Raw genomic sequence first — 23,749 nt, forward strand, 5'->3', positions numbered from 1 at the left:
TTTTGAGCTCCAAACCCCAAGTGCCTGTGGTTCAAACTGCAGACGAAAGTTTCTGTTGTTAAAATGTCTCAGTATTCGGCAAGTCAGTCCACTCAAACCACCATAAAACCGATTGCCTAACGAAATAGAATTTTTTTTCGAGAAATCAGGATCAATTTAAATATTCACGAAATTAAATGTCAAAAGTGCAATCAGGGCCATAAAAAAAAGGAGCTACATACCGAAAAATTCCTACGGAAAAGACAATTTCAAAATAAAAATACTATGATATAACAATTCGTGAAAAATGACCTGATTAATTCGTAAAGAGTGCAATTTATTGTTGAATATGTTTTGCATTTCATTTCCTGCAAAATTCTCCAGTTTGTTATTTATTGTCATGGCGCGACATAAACGACCGTCTCCTTTAGACTAAAATTACTTCTATAAATATATTATCGGTCTTTCACAATGTTAAGGTCATCTAGCTATTTAAAGCTTTTGAAATCATGTACAGCACTAATATACATATCACTATAAAACAATAAGCAATTTTATGTAGAAAAATAATTATATCACATAATTTAAATTCATTTTTTTGTTTTGTCTTTTATTTTAGTTTAAACTTTATTTATTCAATAAATTGTACATAAATGACATTTACAAACATTGCACAACAATGTAATTCAGACTGGATTGGAAAACAAGTAAAACAATAGTTATATCAATTCCTCTCCAGTAAAAGTTATTTTCAAGATTAAGATACAAAAATGTTGCGGTTAGATGTAAGCTCTTTAAATGTACAACAAAGAATAAGAGAATAATAGATTGTTGAATTATCACTATAGAAAATCTAAAGTAAATTATGGTGAAATGCTAAAAGAAAGGAAGAATGTTAGGAAAGGTATGATTGAATATATATATCGGAGTTTAATAATTAAGATTAACATGTAAGAAAATATGAGCGTACGGAAAGACCAAGTTTATTCACACTGATAGTAATTCTTACAAAAAGCGCTTCGATTGTGTAATAAATTTTTGGACATTCTGAAAGAGGGTTTTGTTTTCATCAGAAGAGAGATGTTCGTTGCCGTAAAGAAGATTATTTACTGTAGCCGGACAATTTAAATTAGTAAGAAATCTTTCGCGTATATTTCTGTATTTGGTACATTGCAATAAGAAGTGAGATACAGTTTCTCTCATTCCACATGTGCATGTTGGACTTTCCAAAATAGACCTTCTGAACAGATCCTCATTCAATGAACTACATCCTAATCTTAATCTTGTGTGAAGGATTTGATCTTAACGTGTGCCTGTATTATAGTAAGACGGTGGTCTTTTGATATTCGGGGTTATTTTGGACTTGGATATGTTTAAAATTGGACTAGATTGAAGAGTTTTCCAGGTGCGAATAGTAGAAGGTAGAAATGATTTTGAGTATAAAAGTGTTCTGATTGGAACTGGAGTTAAATCGTCAATATGTCTAAGGTTATATGTACTTTGTTGGGTGGGAGATAGAAGATTTGAAAGATAAGAAGGTGATATATGGTTTTTCATTTTATACAATAAGATTAATTTGTGTTTATTTCTTCAGTTCGTCAGTTAAGTTATCCCAGACTACATCAGCATATTCAAGAAGTGGGCGGACGAATGAATAATACATGCGTTCTAAACTTATTCTTTATAAAAGAAATTTAAAACTTCTGAGTAGTCCGATTCTTTTCCAGGCCTTATCAAGTAATGGATGAATATGGGTTTTCCAACGGGCATCATTTTGTTTTTTCAGGATTAAAAGAAACAAGCCCAAGAATGTATCCGATCTAAGACTGGTTGGTGCAGTAAGTAGGTTATCTACGACTATATACAAACTCGTGTCATCCGCAAAAAGTTTTCCGTTAGAAGATATGTCATTTACGATATCATTGATGTAAACAAGAAACAAAAGGGGACCAAGAATTGAACCTTGAGGGACACCTGCGGAGATAGAAACCCATGCTGAGGATACATTTCTGTACTGGACTCTTTGTCGCCTGCAAGACAAATAGGAGGAAAACCATTGGAGAAGCGATCCATTTAAACCCAATGAAGATAGTTTGCAGAGAAGACCTTGATGCCATACTCGATCAAAGGCCTTAGAGATGTCACAAGATACAGCCCTTACCTCTTTACCCTGATCGAGAGCTTGACAAATATCATTGTATAGATAAACTAATTGATTAACTGTTGAGTCACCTCTTATAAAACCTGATTGGTGAGGAGTAAGCAAATTATTAGTGACAAGATGATTAAACAGATACTTATGAACACATCTTTCCATCAATTTTCCGATACAGCTTAACAATGAGATAGGGCGGTAATTTTCGGGACGTGTTGGATCAGATTTTTTAAAAATAGGAGTTACATTAGCAAGTTTCCAGGGTGTAGGAAAGGAAGAAGAACGAATAAGCTTGTTAAAAAAGGCTGCGAGTGGACTGGCTAAAACAGGCGCGGCTTCTCGTAGTAATTTAGGGCTTACAAGGTCTGGGCCACATGCTTTTGAGGGATCTATTAAGGATAATGAGTCGAGCACATCCTGCTGCGTTATGTTAATGCTAGGAATGTTTGTTTCAGTAAGGGGTGGAAGTATTGAATCCTTATCATCTACCTTTGATTGCGAACTAAAGAAATCGTTTAGAACTTCTACCTTCTCTTGATCGGATGATGCAATGATATTGTTGTAATTTAGTGAAGGTATTGAACTTGAGGATTGCTTCTTTGTTAATTTTTTACTACATTTGTACCATTCTTTAGGGTTTACATTATTTGAGTTGATTTTTTCAATTAGTTTATTTTGATACATAGATTTAGATTTTCGTATTAGTGTAGTGACATCGTTTCTAATTTTTCTAAATTTTGACCAATGAAAATCGGTATTGTTTTTTTTTTTTTTTTTTTGTGAAGTTTGGCTCGTTTTCTGATTAATTTACGGATATCGTTATTCATCCAAGGGATGTCACCAGGTCTTATTGTTACTTCTTTGTTAGGAATAGTTTCGGATGCTACTTGGATAATTGTTTTAGATAAAATGTGCGCTGACTCATCTACGTTGTCATTAGATAAAAGAGAATGCAAGTCTGATGACCTTAGTTTATCTCTGAGAGTGTCGTAATCCCCTTTATCGTATAGCCAAATACGTCTCTTAAAATTATTCTGCTTTGGTTTACTTAATTTTAGGACTGCTACAACAGGACAATGAAAACGTGTGAGATCAGGAATAAAGGGCTCGGCTACAAAGCTAGTGATAACATTTTGGTGGTACTTTATAAATATGAGGTCTATCAAGGAAGAAGAATGTTCAGTGAAGTGCGTTTGAGAGGTTATGAGTTGTTCTGCATTATAGGATTCAATAAGTCTAGTCATCTTATTTGAGGATGATGTCTTAGTATTGATATTGAAATCACCTGAAACTATTGTGTCATATGTCTGTACAGAGAAAGCGCGGTCGACACTTTCTTCCAGGAGTTGCCAGTATTTATTGTTTGAGTCAGGTGGTCGATAAATACCGCCGACAAGAAGTTTTTTGGAGTGAATAATAATTTCAACCCAAACTGCCTCAAGCCTGTTAATATGGAGATTCTGTCGAAAGTCAACGTTTATCCCATCTCGAACATATATTGCGACGCTCCCACCCACTCTTGCAGTTCTATCACAATGATATGGGAGGCTAAAGTTCGCAATACTGAGGTCTTCGTCGGGAGTATTAAGAGAAAGCCAGGTTTCCGTAAATACAAGAATATCATATTGTTGGGCCTCGATCTCAATAATATCTAACTTTGGCTTAAGACTTTGAACATTTAAATGCATAAGGCTAAGACCACAACTTGTGATTTGTTGGGAAGAGGAGTCAGATAGTGATGACAGAGAGGAGTCGTCAGAAGGAACTGGACCAGGATTTTGATGTATATCACCAGACAATGTAAGCAACAGATTTAGAAATAAGAATGTAAGCAGGTCTTTATATTGTATGCTTTGTTTGTGATAGTAGATATAGTGAACGGTTGCAAAAGAGTCGAAGGTAGTACAAGCAAGACGGCAGCGTGGTAGTGGATCAGTGGCTGATATCATGGTGGATATTCGAAGACGTAAGTGAAGTGGGCCGCCGCTATAAAGTTATTTGACAGTGTAGAATGTTTTCGTGGCTTTCGTACGCTCATTTTAAAGGAGATGAGAGAATAGTATGCAAGAAATATTAAAGAATACATTTCGGTCAATATGGATTTGTTTAGAAAGCTTAGAGCAAGCAATTGTTTTAGTAAATAGAAAATATAAATGCATAAAAGCATCGGACTGTTTTCATATCAAATCACTAATATTGTCAAATTTTACATGGACTTTTGTTACTATAAAAATAGATGTTGTATTTGCTTTGGCAGGATACATTTTCAGATAACTTGAATTTGACGAATAAATTATTTGTAAAAATCTAATGGTTTCTAAATTGAGCACTACACTTATTCAAAAATTACCTTGATACGGACATCACTTTGATAATGGTAAGAAGAGATACGTAATGATACAGGAAACATCAATATGCAATAATAAAAAAACAGATGGGTGATGAAATCAAGAAGGAATCATTTTGCAATAGTACACAGAATCACGTAATTAAAAAAAAACAAACAAAAAAACACTCCATCAAAAGCAACATAGATCAGTAAAAAAAATCAGGCGTTCAGTTATATGAAGTATATATACAGTTTACATATACACAAATACTCACACGCAAGCATGCACATATACACAATTAAGTTCACATAAACATGTACACACATTTATACATATATGCATAATGTATTTACATGCATCCATTTTTACAAGCTACCTATAATTATAACTTTTGTATATACATTAATTATGTCGAGTACATACACATACTCGTATAATATTATCATTTTTGTGAAGTTTATTTTGATCATATCAAAACATGTAGGGAAAAAATAAGTAGAGTTATTTCCATACTTTTAAGATTATATTAATAATTTTTGTAGTTTCGATCAAAGTTTTACAAAAGTGCTACTTTTACTGGATAGATAATGTACATTTTCGAAATACGATAAAAATTGTTTTATATTAATCATCACAATTACTAATCATAAATACGTATTAGAAAATTACCAAGAATAAAATCAATTCACAATTCTAGATTATTTTATCTTAAAAGACACAAAAGGATTGTACATGTTATTTCGTATTACATCATTAAACAGGAAAAAAAGATAATGGAAGTCATTGTCTATATACACATGTTCATATACAAAATAAACATATATGGACTTAGTTCCAAACTTAGGAGTACTTTTTTGGTACATACAACGTAGCCAGTTTTAGCCTAATTTCATATATGTTTATTATTTATTTCTATACAATTCCGTAAATACGCATACTATTTTATGTTATGTCGGCTGTATAATTCAATAAGACATGTGCGTACATACATTTATACATATATACATAATGCATTTACATGCATCGATTTTTACAAGCTACCCAAAGTTATAACTTATGTATATACAATATGTAGAGTTCATTCACATACTCGTTTAATATTATCATTTTTGTGAAGCTTATTTTGATCAAATCAAAATATGTAGGGAAAATTAAGTAAAGTTATTTCCATACTTTTAAGTTCATATTAATATTTTAGTAGTTTCGATCATTTGTCTTTTGTTCCCGTTCTTATTCATCACGGATTTATATTCTCTGTATTTCTTAATTTAATTAAAAAACATTCGCGAAATCAACCGATAGTATAATATATACTGGCTAACATAATAGAAATCGAAAGAAGTTTCTTAGTTTTTTTAAGGATTTTTTCGCGATTTGAAGATTTGATTGTCTTAAATTGGTTCACCCTCTAACGCACGTGGTATTTTGGCGTATAAAGGCAGCTTCGCAACTGTAAACAAATTGCCCATTGTTGGAACCCCAAAAACCAATATAATTTTCCCGAATAACTAAATCTAGCATTAAGTTGATCATTATTAAAAATTTTGGCGGCAAGTAAAAAAGGCGGGACGCCGTACTTTTTTAAAGCAGAGGCCGGCCAGCAGTGACACCTCTCTGGTCGCTTACCTCTCTCAACCGTTTTAAAGTTTTAGAACGAATCGCCGAAAACGAAAAGTGCAAAAAATGTAAACGTCGAGTTCGGCTTAGGTAATGTTTTAACTTATTTTTCCACAGTTACTTAACCGATTTTTCCAAACTTAACCACTTTGTTAAGCTAAATATTTCTTGTTTTAAAGTAGCATTAGCTTATTTTCTGCAATTGATTACTTCTTTGGTAAATTGACGATATATATGACGTATGTATTTCAGAAATTTTGCGAACGATGATGATATTTACAAATAAACTAAGTCCCAAAACGCATTTGGTTGTATCAAATCCCGTATTTGATATTAAATATAGGCATTCATCTAATGTATGTAGAGTGATCATCCATGATCCAGTCTACTTATTGCAAGATTTGTGAAAAACGACCTTTTACTTTCGTTTTCGATGTTTACTGCGGGGGGGGGGTTTATGACTTTTAATTTCCGGATTTTTGGGTTATTATTTTTCAAATTAATTTATTTTTTTAATTTTTTTTCATTACGAGTTTTATTGAATAATTTAAAAGATTTTACAATTTCAAAATATTTTGTTAAATTTGGTTCCCATAAAATAAAAAGTTTTAAAATTATGACAAATTTTTACCGAAAAGGGCTTAAAGTTATATTTCGAATTAATTCTTAAAAATTTAATTCCGTAGGCGGAAAAGAAGAATTTCCGAAAAGATAATTTTTTTTTATAAATTAATTATTTTTTTTTTAACCTTTTCTTTAAAAAACCGTTTTTTAAAAAATAAAAAAAATGATTTTTTCATGCAAAAAAACGTTTTTTAAATTTGGTTTTCCCTAAATAAAAAAATTTTTTAACTTTATTCAAATTTTCCTATCCGTTTGCGGAAAAGGAAAAGAAAAACCAATATGGGCTTTTTAACCCCTTTTAAATTTTATTTTTTTTTAAATAACTTTTTTTGATCGAATTTTTATAATAATAATAAAATGACATTACATGCAAAAAATCGTTAAGTTTGGTCCATAAATAAAAAAGTTATAGGTAATATTTGTTGCGTTTTTTTTAATAAGATCATATCCGTGAAAAACAGAAGATACCGAATATGACGCATATTTTATAAAGTAATTGTTTTTGTTTGTTTTTGTTTTTTGTCTGGATGTGATATTTAATTACAAAGAATGAAATATCATGCAAAAATTCGTTAAATTTAGTCCATGATAAAAACGTTTGTTAAATTAATATTATACCTTGCGTTATTCTATAAAAGATATAAATTATAATTTTGTATTATCCCGTGCGAAGGACTCAGAAGGGATGTGCGAAGTATGACACTAACTTATTGGACTTATACTTTTATAAAAGTATTTGATTTTTTGTTAGGTTTTTTCGCTCTGATGTAAACATGTCCATATATATATTTTTAAATTGAATAATATGTAATATACTATGAAAGAAATTCGTATAATTATTGGTCCCCAATAATAAATAAAAATGTTTATAAGTTGAATTTGATTGAGGCGTCTTCTATAAAAGTTTCCCGTGAAGGACAGAATATACAGAATATGACTTATAGTTTATAAAATTTCTGTTTTGTTTTCTTAATACGATATTTTATAAAAATAACATGTTATTACATAAACAACTTGAAAAATTTGGTCCATAAATAAATAAGTTATAAGTTATTTCCGTTTACGCTTATGCAGGCAATATAGGATATACAGTAAAACGCAGACAATATAGATATAGAGTGTTTTCACAAAACCCAGGCAAAGTAGAACAAAAAGGTGTAAATTAGACACCTTCATTTTCACCTTACATCTATATTCTATGTGTTTCTTGCAAGTACCATATACTCCACAGTATATTGTCTGCATTTTACTATATGTTCTATACAGTTGATAAATGAAAGGAAGAGTATATATCTATATTATCTGGTTTCTTGCAAGTACCATATACTCTACAGTATATTGTCTGCATTTTACTATATGTTCTTTACTGTTAATAAAATAAAAGAAGAGTATATATCTATAGTATCTGCGTTTCTTGCAAGTAATATATACAATATATCATCTGCATTCATTAATATCATACCATTCTTCATAATTAAATTACTTAGCATTACTTTTGTATATTTTCAGGCTTAATTGACAATTGACATGCTGCCGACTTCTGAAAGACAGCAAATATGGCTACATCAGTAACAAAAGGTTTAAAAACATTTTAAATGACTAAAAAAGACTAAATAACTTTGACTTATCTTTTTCAACTTAACTATATGACTTATATGGAGATCTGTCTTACGTTTTCACGCTGTCTTATCAGATTTCAGATTAAAAGTTTTGTGACTGCAGTAAATTCTTTTACTATAACATTTTTATTTCTTAAGGTATCTAAATACAAACTTTCAAACTAGAAATATATGTTCCTTATGATTACCCACATAATATTTGACAAGATTCATATCTCGGTAGCACACATTTAAAAAAAAATCCCTTTTTGAACTTAGAATTTATGTTAAAAAAATAAAGATGCGCTTTTAGAAAATATTTATTAACTCACAATGAAGTCTTGCTTGCGCCATGGAAACCTTCAGTACTAGTGCGCATGCGCATATTTAGTGCGGAAATGGAAGTAATGATTGAGGCTTGTATTTTTAATTTGATTAGTATTTCCCCTATTATTAAATATTTTTACCATGGCTAACATTTTCAAATTAGGTTCTTTTCTCAGAGGTATCTTAAATCTTCTCTTTTCAGTTTACTATCAAAATTGAAAATGCATTTTAAAAGCACAGGAAAAATCATTTCTTTTCAAATACTTTTCAAAGTAGAATTTTGTTACTTTTTTACAAATAAACCAAGAATCTGTAAACAGACGAGTACAAACTTGTGACTGAACACATATAGGTGCCTGTCAAGCATTGGGTTGTTTTTCATGTTGCGTTTAAGCTCACCAGAACCGGGTGTTCAGGGTGAGCTATTAGTATAAAAGGGAGATATGCTCCAGCGTCCGGCGTCATGCGTCAACAATCGTCTTCTCTGATACCGCTGGGCAGATTTACTGTAGCACATTGTTACAGTCACACTAACATTGTTAATAATATATAATTATAATTTTAACTGGCCCCTTTTAAGGGTCAACAGAGTTTAAAAAAATTTATACCTCTTCTACTGAACTAATTTTTGTCTTTAATTTTCAATCTTTGTCTGTAGCATTCATGGGTAGTCATTTATCATATTTGTTCACAGTAATTTTATTGGCCCCTAATATGAAATAAGAGAAAAACCTTTTAACATCAGCATTTACTGAACTAAGTGATGGATGATCATCAAGCTTTATAGCATTCTTATGTTGTCTTACCAAATTTGCCTATATTAATTTGATTGTCCCCTTGTAGGAGCCACTTAAGCAAGAAATAGAAAAACTTTTAAATATCTTCTACTGAACTTATTGATGCATGTCACCAAATTTTGTCTGCAACATTCTTAGGTAGTCTTTTATCAAATTTGCTCATATTAATTTGATTGGTAATTTTTGATGCCAAATTGAATTTGACATCAGCTTACCTCATGCTGATATTTTTGATATCACGTGACCTACTTTCTTGCTTTTTGATTCACAGACATGCAATTTAGACCAAGAGTGTAATACTTCATGCTGAATTGAACTTTCATATAATTTTACTTTCTTTTGATATTTTTGATATCTACTGAGCTACTTTCTTGTTTATTGACATACAGACTTGATATTTGGACTAGGAGTGTAATTTGTAATGCATAATTGAATTGTGATATCAGCTGACCTACCATGAATATTAATGACACCATTTGATCTTCTTTCTTATTTTTAGACATACAGACTTTTTGGACAAGGGTTGTAATTTTGATATCGAATTGAATTTGAAAACAGCTTACCTCATGCTGATATTTTTGATATTGCGTGACCTACTTTCTTGCCTTTTGACACACAGACATGGAATTTGAACCAAGGGTATGATTTCTGATGCCGAATTTATTTTTTGATATTTTCTGACTTTCTTTTGATATTTTTGATATCATTTGACCTACATTCTTTTTTGACATAAATACTTAAAATTTTGACAAGGGTATAATTTATGTGATGGTGATTTGAGTTTTGATATTAGCTGGCATACTTTTGATATTTTGTGAGCCATTTTCATTTATTTCTCGACGTACTGTTATGTTAACATATAGAATGTATAAAAAAACTTTTTAAACAATTTGTTGTTCGAAACTGTAAACTTTAAACGTCTATACCTAACATATTTTGCATGTGACATCAACGTGTTTTTATTCACAAAAGTTATAAAAGATTAACCCTGTGCTAGTAGTCATTTTTTCTACTATTATTCTAGAAAGTCTTACAGGAACACACTTGCAGCATAAATATTTTTAAGAAAGCCTTTCCAAAATTTTAAGACAATATATTTCAATTTATATAGTGAATAATGAAATGATGGGTCAGGTGAGTGATCTAGGGCAATCTTGGCCCTCTTCTTTATTATAAAGAAAAAAAACAACAACAAAAATCAGTCAGTGTTGTGAAACTATATAAATAGAGGGGCAAGTCGAAGTTGACCTTCACTTGCCTTTTGGCCAGTTCATTTGAAAAATTAGTTCTAACACTGAAAAACAGTTGTGTCTGGTAAGCGATTCAGGCCCTCTTGTTTACTTGTCTTATTGGAATGGGCCAGAAATCTAACACCTTCATTCGCTTTTATAAATAATTTCATAGCAGTTTTCCAGACCATTTACATTTTGACTATAAATTTAAGTACCAGTTAGCAATTGTAAGATGATTTTAAAAGAAATATAATTTTCCGACATCTGGGTAATATGCATCTTTGGAAATTACTTATAGACACTGAATAGAGCTTTAATTATTGTGCATGTGCATTTGAACTGGAGCTTATTTTTAAATGTAGCAATTTCTCCAAGTCTGATTAAAATCAGCTCCTCAATAACGTTATGCATTAGGATCTGACATCCACCAATAGATAGTCACCTTCTTGTGGTCTTTCAAATAACCAATCATTGGCCAGTAATCATTATATTGAAAGCGATGCGGTTTAATTTTAACCCTTGGAAAAAGAATTCTGAGTTGGTAATTTACACGATTTCGAATCAAACATGGCGTATTCCATATAGCTGACAGGTAATTTACCAAAACAATCTTGCTCACTTAAAAATGACTTTATCTGATTTCAAGTTTATTTGTTAAAAATTACTTCAAACATTTTTGTATGACAAAAATCAATTAAAATGGACCAGGTTCTTTTTCAGCTGCTCTAGGGAGAAGAGCCGCGACAAACGAGGATTTAAATTACATTTCACAGTGTATTGGTTCCAACTGGGAAATACTAGGACCATTTCTTCTCAAGACATCAACGGTTACAATAGAACATATAAGGCATAATCACACTTCATGTCAGCAACGTGTGTATAACTTACTTCTAATGTGGCGTCAAGAGACTGATGACCAGTCACTGGCTCATTTGTTTCATTTAATGTATAAAGCGGGTACATCTGTCACTATTGATTGGAATGTAATTGCAGAAAATCTCAAGATTAAAAAAAGGGATATTCAAGCATGTAAGTTTGATGTTGTTTTCCATAATATTTCCCGATGTCAATGTTTTACTTACATTTACTTTTTTATGCCACTGCAGCATTTGCGATGCGGTGGCTTATAGCGATTCATCTGTATACCAGTGTGTTACACAGTTTTCATCGTAAATTAAAAATATCTTATTTTAATAGCAACCAGTGACTTTTTATAGCACCAGTGACATCTATTGCAACCATTGCCTTTCCATAACAACCATTGGCTTCCAAAGCAACCATTGAACTTCTCTAACAACCATAGACTTCCATAGTAACTGATGACTATCTATAGCAACCAAAGACTTCCATAGCAAACTGTGACTTCAAATGACAAATAGTGACTATCATAGCAACCATTGTCTTCCACAGCAACCACTGACTTTATAGCAATCATTGACTTTTCATAGTAAATTTAATTTTCCATAGCAACCACTGGCTTGACAAACATTTACTTTCCATAGCAACGAATGAATGTGACATTGAATTTTATAGCTTTCACTGATTTCCAACAAAACCACTAATTTTGTATAGCAGCCAGAGATTTCTTAAGTAATTTTTGTTTTTCTCTTAGCAATAGCAACCAGTTATCTTTTACAGGTGCACTAATATATGATAGAAATGATAGATAAAAAACATGATACCAGTTTTAGATTTCGATTTAATAGTTAAAAAATCTTCTTGTGACAAAACCAAACCATTTTCGATTAGAAATTTGGCATAAAACATCCTGTAGTGGATGCCTACCAAGTTTGTTACAATCAATGCCCTGGGATCAAAATTGGCCTGGCGCCCTTGGTCATTGATTTCCTTTATCAATATATTAAAATATATATATATATAAAATTGTTCCACCCAAGGGGATCCAGGTCAGCAGTTCAATCCCCAGCCAGGTCAAATGTTTGTTTTCCCTCTCTTTTCCTTTCATCTTTTTATTAGCTCACCTCTCACTTGGTGACAGGCTGAACTGTTAAATAAAATGGCTGCAAGAGTTAAAATTAAAAAACAACAACTTCTAAACAACAGTTTAACCACCTGTTCAGTTTTGAAATAATTTTACACACACATTTCCTTGGTGACAGTGTACAAATTTATTTAAGATTTAACTGTCCTTGTTTTCAAATTGTGCTTCTGGGGTGATTAGGGGTTACATTTTGACCTTTTGAGCTATTTCGCAGGTGAGCAATACAGAGTCCCATGGGCCCTCTTGTTCATGTAAGGAAGCTATCCAGCTACCTTATTGAATGTTGGTAGTTCTACTTCAGGTGCCTATGGGTGCCTAAAATAATTAATAAACAGGCTCCTAAGGTCTTCATCCGCCGAGTGGTTAAGGTCGCTGACTTGAGATCACAGGTCCCTCACCGCTGTTGGTTCGATCCTCCCTCGGGTCGAATTCTTTCATGTGAGGAAGCCATCCAGCTGGCTTACGGAAGGTCGGTGGTTCTACCCAGGTGCCCGCCCGTGCCTGAAATAATGCCCGGAGGGGCACCTGGGGTCTTCCTCCACCAGTAAAGCTGGAAAAAATCGATGAAAAATCTCGGCGGGACGCTCTAGGATGGCTCGACTTGAGTGTGCGGTCGCCCATATGGGCTTTCCGGCGGCGATCTTAAATAAATGCATTAATAAAAGAAACATCCACTAGACCATTGGAGCTCTCGTAGCAATAATATTGTGCTGTTCGGTTTGTCAATTCAACATTGTTTCCTTTCAAATTCAAATACTTGAATACGAAATGGGCTCATTATCCTAGAACTTTATTGTTGCTTTAGTCTTAGTTAGTAGATGCTCCTTATTAATCTTAGGGGTCAAGGGTTCAAGGGCCAAGACACTTTGACCATGTATACAAAATCTGTTTGAGTTTCCGACCAGAAACTCAACAGTTAATGGCCAAAATGGCCCTTTAATATCACAGGTACATTGATCTTGGTTATAACATAGTTCCTATTGGTATTTGGGTTACAGAATCAAAGTCACATTGACCTTCATATTGACATTGTATATATACACGGGTTTTGACAAATACGTTGACAACCAATGGACCATGACTTTCAATCTTCATAGGAGCATCTGTCTTTGCAAAATTATTACCGTCATTGTTTTGGTTAGAAGGGTCAAAGGTCAAGATCACTTAACAACCAATTGTCTTAATTTCATAAGGGCATTTGTCTTGGGTAGTAGATGACGTTTGAGCATATTTTTGGTGGTATTCAGCTAGTGTTACAGTTGTTCAATTTTTCAAACTGGCTTTCATTCATATAACTTCTCCTCCTCAACCACATGGCTTAATTTGTTGAAACTTTGCAGGGATGTTTCTTGCATGAAGTTCTACCAAAGTTGTTCAAAGAATTTAATTCCATGAAGAACTTTGGTTGTGATGACAACTGAAATATTATTTTACAATAGCCTTAAAATAATCTTCTTGTAATAATCCGAAAGAGCTAGAGCTTAGATATTTGGCATGTTACATTTTCTAGTAGATGTCTAATAAGTTTGTTCAAATAAAAGCCCTAGGGTTAAAAGTGGCTACGCCCCAGAGGCCATTGATTTTCCTTATATGTATATTGTAAAAACTTATAAAAAATCATCTTGTAAAAATCAAAAGAGATACTAAGATATTAAGCATGAAACATCTTCTAGTGGATGCATACCAAGTTTGTTTAAATAAATACCCTAGGGTCAAAATTGGCCCCACATCAGGAGGTCATTGATTTTCCTTATAATTAAATATTATATGTAAATAGTGAAAACGTAAAAATCTTCTTGTAAAAATCTAAAAGTGGTAGAGCTTAGATATTTTGCTTGCGACATGTTCTGGCGGATGTCTACCTAGTTTGTTCAAACAAAATCCCTAGGATCAAAATTGACCCCGCCCCTGCGGATCATTGATTTTCCTTATATGTATATCATAAAAACTAAATAAAATCTTTTTTGTGAAAATTCAAAAGAGGTAGAGCTTAGATATTTGGCATGAAACATCCTCTAGTGGATATCTACCAAGTTTGTTCAAATAAAAGCCCCAGGGTCAAAATTGACCCCGCCACAGGGGGTCATTGATTTCTCTTATATATACATGTAAATAGAAGAAACTTAAAACATTCTCTTGTAAACATCCAAAATAGTAAGAGCTTAGCTATTTGACATGATACATGTTCTAGTGTATTTTTACAATCTTTGTTGAAATCAAATCGCTAGGGTAAAAAGTGGCTTGCCCCGGGGGTCATTGATTTTTAGTTCACCTGAGGACAATTGCCTCAAGGTGAGCCTTTGTGATGGCCCATTGTCTGCCGTCCATTGTCCAACCGTCCAGGCGTAAGTAAACAATTTCTTTAAACAACTTCTCCTCCTAAACAACATGGCCAACTTTGTTGAAACTTAGCAGGGATGTTTTTTGCATAAAGCTCTACCAAAGTTGTTCAAAGAATTAAATTCCATGAAGAACTCTGGTTGCCATGGCAACTGAAAGATAATTTTACAAAAATCAAAATAAAAGCCATAGGGTCAAAACTGACCCCACCGCAGAGGCCATTGATTTTCCTTATATGTATATTTTTAAGACTTTAAAAAACATATTGTGATAATTCAATAGATGTAGAGCTTAGATATTTATCATGAAACATTTCCTAGTGGATGTCTACCAAATTTGTTAAAATTAATGCCCTAGGCTCAAAATTGACCCCACCCAAGGGGTCTTTGATATTCCTTAAACGTATATATTAAAAACTAAAAAAAATCTTCTCGTGAAATCCAAAAACGCTATAGATTAGATATTAGGCATGGAACATCTTCTAGTGTATGTCTACCAAGTTACTTCAAATAAATGCCCGAAGATCAAAATTGGCCTCGCGCCAGAAGTGTTTGATTTTCTTTATACATATAGTAAAACAAACAAAAAATTGTTTTTTCAGATAAAAGTCCTAGGGTCAAAATTGACTCCGTCCCAGGGATTATTGATTTTCCTTATATATTCATGTGTATAGAAAAAATTTAAACAATCTTCTTGTGAAAATCCTAAAGACCTAAAGCTTAGATTTTTGGCATGAATCATTTGCCTTTGTATGTATACCATGTGTGTTGAAATGAAACCCCTTGGGTAAAACATTCCTCCCGCCCTAGGGGATCGAGGTCGACAATTATATCCCCAGCCAGGTCAAGTGTTTGTTTATTCACTCTTTTTCTATCATCTTTTTATTAGCTCAGTTCTCACTTAGGGACAGGCTGAACTCTTTAATAAAATGACCGCCAGAGTTAAAATTAGAAAACAAGAACATCTAAACAACATCTTAAATACTGGTTCAGTATGGAAATAATTTTACGGTGACAATTTTTTTTTCAGATTTAGCTGTCCTTTGTTTTCAAATTGTGATTCTATGGGCAAAAGTGGCTACACTTTGACCTTTTGACCTTTGTCACATAACATAGCTGTGTTGTGTACTTTAATTCCTTATTTTAGATGGTTTATTTATTTTCTTTAGGTAAAGAGGGATACCAATATCCAGTACAAGAGAGAACGCAGCAGCATGATTTGGGTAATACAATAAAATACTTTGTTAAATATTTTACAAGCTTTATTTTGATTGAATTTTTGTAGATATTATAAAATTATATATTAAAGAAAAAATGCAGATAACTTAAATAAATGTAAATTAGAGATCGGACCATGAAGTACTTGTTCATATGTGATTAAAACATATTTTTTTTGTATAGGTCTATATTTATGTAAAAGTGTAAAAAGGAAGTTTCTTTTTTCAAGCCAACTAGATCATGACATACTAGTACTCATGAAATGATAGACCAACTTATACATACAGAAAAGGACAAAAACCTTAAAAAAAAAAAAACGAAAAAAATAAGGTGTTTGCATGAAATAAATGTTTTTTAATAGTACTCTGATTGAAAAGTAAACAAATTTGAAATAAGATGATGCTTATTGAATGCATGTAAAAAGAAATTTAATGTACCGACAGAAAACATTAACATGATAATAAGCATGGTAATTCTTTATGTCAAGAATACCAAAGCCAAGTACATGCACAAGAAACAAAGCAGCAGCAAGATTCAGGTAATAAAATATACTTTGTTCAAGCTTTATACATTAAAACTTATTCACTGAATGATAATCAATTAATGTATTTATGATGCTGCCTTTTTGTCTTAATCTTATAAAACCTGTGCATAAATGACATGTTTAATTCAAGCTTAGTGACATTATTCCATAAACACTTTAATAACTAAACATGTAAATTCGTGTTCTTAACGCCTTGAAATGAAATTCAAATGTATTAAAACTATTGATCAAGAATGATGTTCATGTGAACAGGAGACAACACTATAACATTGTCAGTGTTAGAATGTATCATGTTGACTTCGAAGCTACTAATGGTTTTCATAACAAAACATTCAAAACAGAATTTTGCATTTAATGAAACCTGGCAAAATATGTCAGAATGAATATCATGTCAAATCAAAATATATTACCTGTCTTCACCAATTGATTCTTGGCTATTTTGGGACACATTGCATATATGCGTAGTCAGCACATTGATTTTGTATTGTGTACATAACCAAAAATGATTTGCGAAGACAGAGTTGTCTTAATTGGTACATGTGCATGACCTTACCTTTCTATTTTGAAATTGTCAAATCAGTCAATTATTATTCCCCCATTAAAAGAAGTTAGGGTATAATGCTTTGCACATATCGGTTGGTCTCTGCGTCAAAGGTCAAGGTCATACTGACCCTGTATATAAATGATTTCCGAACAACAAAATTAACTTCCAATGGACCCTTGACCCTCAAACGTCATAGATGCATTGGTCTTTGGCGCCTCATGGCCCCCTCTGATTGTTTAGTGGAGGGCTTAAAGGTCAGGACATGTTGACTTGGTATGCCAAAATTGTTTCCAACTAATTGCTCAGCACTTAATTGCAAATGTGTGTGTGTGTGTGGGGGGGGGGGGCAACATACTTGTTTAAAGTTATCACCTGTCCGTGCTTTGCTATTGCCGGCTCATATTTGTATTTGACGACCTGCTGAATTCCTTGCCTGCGGTCCTGTGTTGATGGGTCATGTGAGGGTTGTGTTTTTCGAACACCGCCGTTCCTTTTGCTGTTGTTTTGCATATTTTGGTACTTTTCACGTAATGATTAAAGTACAATAATTCATCGAAAGACTCTTGAGAAAATGTAATAATTCAAGGAAAATACACTTGATTGTGAAAGGCAACTGACAGAACATATAGCAAGGCTGAAAAGTGTCGCAACTGATAGTGTTCTTTTGTAAAGATGGAACAGAGGCCTTTTAAATTTTCCTTTACCCCTTATAATAATATAATAGAAAAGTCTCCTGGTATCTTTACTAGTCTATTTTACCACCTGTCCTCTCTTTTGTATTTATTATGTTTGATATTAATGAAACGTTTTCACTGATTTGATCATAATGTATTACTTTAAAACAGACTTAAACAGACGTTCAACTTCTTCATTTGTTGATTCCAAAAAGTCTCTAAAGGATTCCTGTATATTTGATGGTCGATTGATCCTACTTGATAGCAACCAGGTCAATGATTTGGAAGCTTCATTAGATAAAGGGCCTATAGGACGAGGTAGACTTGGTTTTGTGTATCGTAGTAGTAAGTATATGCATATTTTTATTTTAGAGCCTTTGCTACATTAATACGAGGGGTGCGCAATATGTAAAAAAAAGCAAATACTGTACCAGGAAACTTTATTTTTGTTATTTCCTTCAAAATACTCTCCTTTGTGAGAAACACACAGCTTCAGCCTTTTCAGCCACATTTGAAATGCATTTTCAAAGTCCTTTTTAGGGAAAAATAGCGTATCCTACGGCACTACTGACCTGAAAGCCTCCTTTTAAGTCTTGGAAAGAGAAAAAAGTCAGCAGGAGCATGGAAAGGAGAATACAGGGGGGGGATGAGGAAGGATACTCTTTTGCCAAAAAAAACTTTCACAATCGTTGAGGTATGTGCTGGTGTCTTGTCATGAAGTAAACAATTACCCCTGAGTCCAGTAGCTGGGCGACGTTTACGGAAGTATTTTCGCAACATTTTCAAAACGTTTTGTTTGTACAACCTTCCTTTCACAGACCGCCCAACTTGGCCTTCGAGCGTTTCTGGTGGCCTAAATTTTATTGTCTATCTTTTTGTATGGCTTTAAAAAAATGTACCCATGTTTCATTACCTTTATAACAATATTTAAACGCTGACGGGAACAGTTTTAACAAATTCTAAACACATCTCATACGTTCCTGTTTTTTTTATTGGTGATCATCTTGCAGTGATGTGGCTCATTCCTAGTTTTAATTAGCTCGATTATTCGAAGAATATGAGAGCTATTGTAGTCGCCCCGGCGTCGGCGTCGGCGTCAGCGTCCGCGTCGGCATCTGCGTTGGTTAAAGTTTTTTGTAAAGTCAAATATCTCAATTATTGCTTGAGATATTCAATTGAAACTTACAATACTTATTTATAGTAACAAGGTACATCAGATTGACAAGTTGGATAACTCTACCTACAATATTGACAGAATTATGCCCCTTTTTAACTTACAAATTTTGGTAAAAGTTTTTTGTAAAGTCGAATATCTCAATTATTGCTTGAGATATTCAATTGAAATTTACAATACTTATTTATAGTAACAAGGTACATCAGATTGACAAGTTGGATAACTCTGCCTACAATATTGACAGAATTATGCCCCTTTGAAACTTAGAAATTTTGGTTAAAGTTTTTTTTGTACAGTCAAATATCTCAATTATTGCTTGAGATATTCAATTGAAATTAAAAATACTTTTTTATAGTAACAATGTACATCATTTTGCAAAATTGCATAACTCTGTCTGCAATATTTGCAGAATTATTTGCCCCTTTGAAACTTAGAAATTTTGGTTAAAGGTTAAAGGTCTTCAAAGATATTTACTTGAAACTTTACACATGTACTAAGGGTCATAATTTGAGGGTCATAATTATATGTCACTGACCATGTTCCATAACTCTATCTTGCATTAAGGCTGATTCATATCCCCTTTTCTACTTAGTCTCTTGGTTAATGTTTACATGCAAGTTTTACATATCTCAATAACTATTAAAGATATTTATTTAAAACTTCACATATGCATTAAGGGTCAGAATTGTAGGTCACTGACAAAGATCCGTAATTCTATCTTGCATTTAGGCTGATTTTTCTTCCCTTTTTCAACTTAGAAATTCATGGTAAAGTTTTGCTTGTAAGCTGTTATCTCCATAACTACTGAAGGGTTTATGCCTTTTTTGGGACAATTTTATGCATTCATTATAATAAAGCAGTGATTTACTTGATAAAACATCTTAATAACAAGCCTTTGTACGTTTTCTGTCAATTTTATGTATTCATAGGTATTTAGTATTATTATACTCAATTAAACACCCTTGTGACATTACCTTCCAAATAGTCAAGCCAATACTGTATAATTAGACTCTCTCTAAGGCCTATAACATGAATTTATAAAAAAAAATTAGCCCTTTTGTGAACTAAGAAAATTTAACATTATCAAGGCTCTTTTACTATCAAGCACTTAGAATAGTCGAGCGTGCTGTCCTACCGACAGCTCTTGTTTCAGAATTGTTTGCAGTGACTTTTGTGATATCCCAACCATCTTAGCTATGTCAGGAGAAGTCTGTCTAGTATCCGGTTCTAAAATTTTACTGACATTTTAAGTGTTTTAGGGGTCACCGCAGTTGGTTTTCTTCCAGATCTTACCGCCTCTTTGATAGACTCAACACCAGTTTGAAACTTAGCAATCCAGTTTTATAACAAGTCTATAGGAAACTTCACTATCTCCATAAACTTGACAAATTTCATTGTAAATTGTTTTCGGTTCAATTCCAAGATGATGACACACTTTGATATAACTCCGAATTTCAGAGGAATGCAAAGATCGTTTCCCAACCATTTGTTACATTAGTGGGTATGTCCTCAATATTTTAAATGTATATCAACTTAAACAATTTGGAATGATATAAACCGGGTATGTATGTATAGCTTATGCATTGAAGCGTACGATAAGTAAAATTTCATGAGAATTTCATGCAGAAATTTAAAACAATCTGTTACTGGACGAAACTTGCACACCCCTCAGATTTATTTTTTGATGATCTTGGCTTTATATATCAACATTCAAGAATACTGAGTAAGTTTTAGTTGTTTCTAGGTCGACTTTTTTAAATAAGAAAATAGAGGTATTATTACAGTCATGACAGCATTTGAAAAACATTGCCGTTGCCGTCAAAACTTTAACTTGATCATATCTTTTTAAGTTTTTGATGTATTGTATTAATACTTGGCCACAACAACCCTAAGAAGACCAAGCTTACCATGACCTTCATTAATAAATTACCTTGACCTTCATGGTTAAATATCTAAATTTTTGCCTATCTTTTGCTGACTTTTGCTATAAGTGGCTTTTACTTTTATTTTAATGTATTGTTTTCAAACTTGAACATAATAATTTTTAGTATAGACGTTAAGGCTTATCGGACAGACCTTGACCTTCACTCATCATTGACATTGAAGATCAAATTATTGAAATTTTCATATTTGCTGTAACTGGCAATAACTTTGTTATTAATTTAGTAATTTATTTCATATTATAACACAACATTCTTAGGATAAATTAGGATAAGACCTTGATGTATATTAAACTTAAATTGAAATTAGCTCTTTTATGTCATTGACCTTGAAGGTTAAATTAATGAATTTTCTCTGATATTTGTTAGCATGATTGTATCTTGATACAGGGTCTTTCAAATAGAATAATTCGGAAACGAGCTATGTAAACCCTTCTCGATACAATTAAACATGTGTCGGCAGAACCTGGCATAGTTTCCTATACGCAAATTAGGTAAATGTTTAAGAAAATGGCAAAAATTAGATACAAAAAAGATAATTCTAATGTAATGATGATGTTAAAAAATCTTTAAAGATCCTGTATGTTTTGTGATTGATATTGTTACTGTATGCATCATACACTTGCAAAATGTTATATATGTATATAATTATGCAAATAAAACAATTTTCAAACATACAAGAATATGTAAAATGTGTACTGCAAATATTTGTGCACATTATATTTAATCAATAATTTACATGCATTCATTTCTTATTGGAAAATTTGACTTGGAATTTATAGAAAATAAATTTCTAATTACCTCCCTTTATTTACGCAAAATGTTAAATTGGTTAATATCTTTAAAGATAATGCTTATTTGAACTTACAAGACTGACAAATCTTACTTTGAGCGTCATATTTATGAAATAAAACCATGAAAAAAATGTGTTACAGGATCTTTAAATTTGTAAAAAAAAAATAATATTTCAAAATATAATGTTTTTAAAGCCATATCTGTTGAAAAAACAAAGATTGCTTGTTCAGAAATTTGCTTATTAACGGTGCTATTTTGAAAATTCACCAAATAAAACATCAAATATTTGTAATTAATGTCGTAAAATATTTTAAACTTTTTACATGAAACGATTTAATAAAATATTCTCTCTATCAAATCAATCTTTATTTTTCCATCAATGCATAAATTTAAAAAAGCTTATAAAACTCGGACCTATTTTCAAATATGAGCAGAAAATTTTACCTTGACACCAGAAATAAAAAAAAATTATCATTTCATTGCAAATCTATAAAATTGGTTACTTTCTAAAGTTAAAACTAACAATGTCATGTAACCAGGATTACATCTCAGTACTTTTTTGATTGATAGATTAAACAAAACATTATCTTATAATTTGATTTTTAATGGTCATGTACTTTGCGAGATCGCCGTTGGTAAATAACCTATTCACGTGATTCAACCGAGGCATCTTTTTTCGTAAAATTGATCCGACTTCAGGCCATTCTATTTGAACGACCCTGCTTGATATATAGTTAAAAAATGGATCATTTTCATACTTTGACAAAACAACCTTTCGGACAAGACCTTCTGAAAGGTTTAACTGACCTTGACCTTTAACTTTAAATAACCTTGCCCGTCAAGGTAAATTTATTGAATTTTTGTTAAATTGGCATAATATTGTTTTTTATTTAATGATTTTATTTACATGTGGACAAAACAAGACTTGCTACCATAATCACCATCATGAGGAAACATGTAGCCTCATGATGGGGATTATTTTTGCCAAGTTATTTAAAATCTTCCATAAAATCAAAAGGTTATAGAAAACATATAACCTTGACCTCGGGAGTAGCAACATGGATGTCACTTTGAGATAGCAATCTGGCTGTTGTGCTCTGCAGATTATTCATGGTTGGGATCATTTGTGCCAAGTAATTTTAAGACCTTTGAATTGTCAATAAGTGAAAAAGCAGACTTGAAAAATAGATGTCTAAACATTGGATTTTGTGTTTGACCCTGACCTTGAGGGTAGTAACTTTATTGTTCTGCTCTGCACATGATGTCATAATGTGATAATTTCTGCCAAGTCAAGTAATCTTAAGAACGTTGCAGAGGTTTAAATGTTATGGAGCGGACACATAATGTAGACTTTTTTAACACTTGACCATTAAATATGACCTTGACCTAGGGGGGTAGCAAACCAATTATTATCCCCCGCCGAAAAGGTATAGAAAAAGTATCCGTCCGTCCGTCCTTCAGTTCGTCCGTCCGTCCTTCCGTCCAACATTTTTGTCCGCAGCATATCTCAAAAAGTATTTGAGGTATCAACTTGAAACTTCATAGGTAGATGGATCACATTGAGGAGGAGTGCAGTGCACAAGAATGATACCTCTACCCTGCATAATTTTTGAGTTGTTGCCCATTGTTATTTTTAAGATTAATTTTTGTCCAGAGCATAACTCAAAAAGCCTTTGAGATATCATCATGAAACTTCATAGGTGCATAGATCCCACTCAGGAGGTGTGCAGTGCATAAGAATGATAACTCTACCTTTCATAATTTTTGAGTTATTGCCCTTTGTTATTTTTCATACTTTATTTTTCACCTGAGTGGAGCATAACTCAAAAGTGTTTGAGATGTAAACATGAAATGTCATAG

At 32.4% G+C, this 23,749-nt stretch overlaps 1 protein-coding gene across 1 annotated transcript in view; it reads left to right on the forward strand.

Moving 5' to 3' along the window:
* Nucleotides 1-8,212: 8,212 nt before the first annotated feature.
* Nucleotides 8,213-23,749, forward strand: part of LOC132749358 (uncharacterized) — a 42,142-nt gene continuing 26,605 nt past the window's right edge. The window contains exons 1-5 of the mRNA XM_060739089.1: nucleotides 8,213-8,283; nucleotides 11,380-11,688; nucleotides 16,170-16,223; nucleotides 16,706-16,756; nucleotides 18,152-18,325. Of these exons, the coding sequence (XP_060595072.1) occupies nucleotides 8,262-8,283; nucleotides 11,380-11,688; nucleotides 16,170-16,223; nucleotides 16,706-16,756; nucleotides 18,152-18,325 (610 nt within the window). The 5' untranslated portion in view covers nucleotides 8,213-8,261. The remainder of the gene's footprint in view (nucleotides 8,284-11,379; nucleotides 11,689-16,169; nucleotides 16,224-16,705; nucleotides 16,757-18,151; nucleotides 18,326-23,749) is intronic.

This window comes from Ruditapes philippinarum, unplaced genomic scaffold, assembly GCF_026571515.1.
Source record: "Ruditapes philippinarum isolate M1 unplaced genomic scaffold, ASM2657151v2 ctg526_1_1_1_1, whole genome shotgun sequence".
NCBI lineage: Eukaryota > Metazoa > Mollusca > Bivalvia > Venerida > Veneridae > Ruditapes > Ruditapes philippinarum.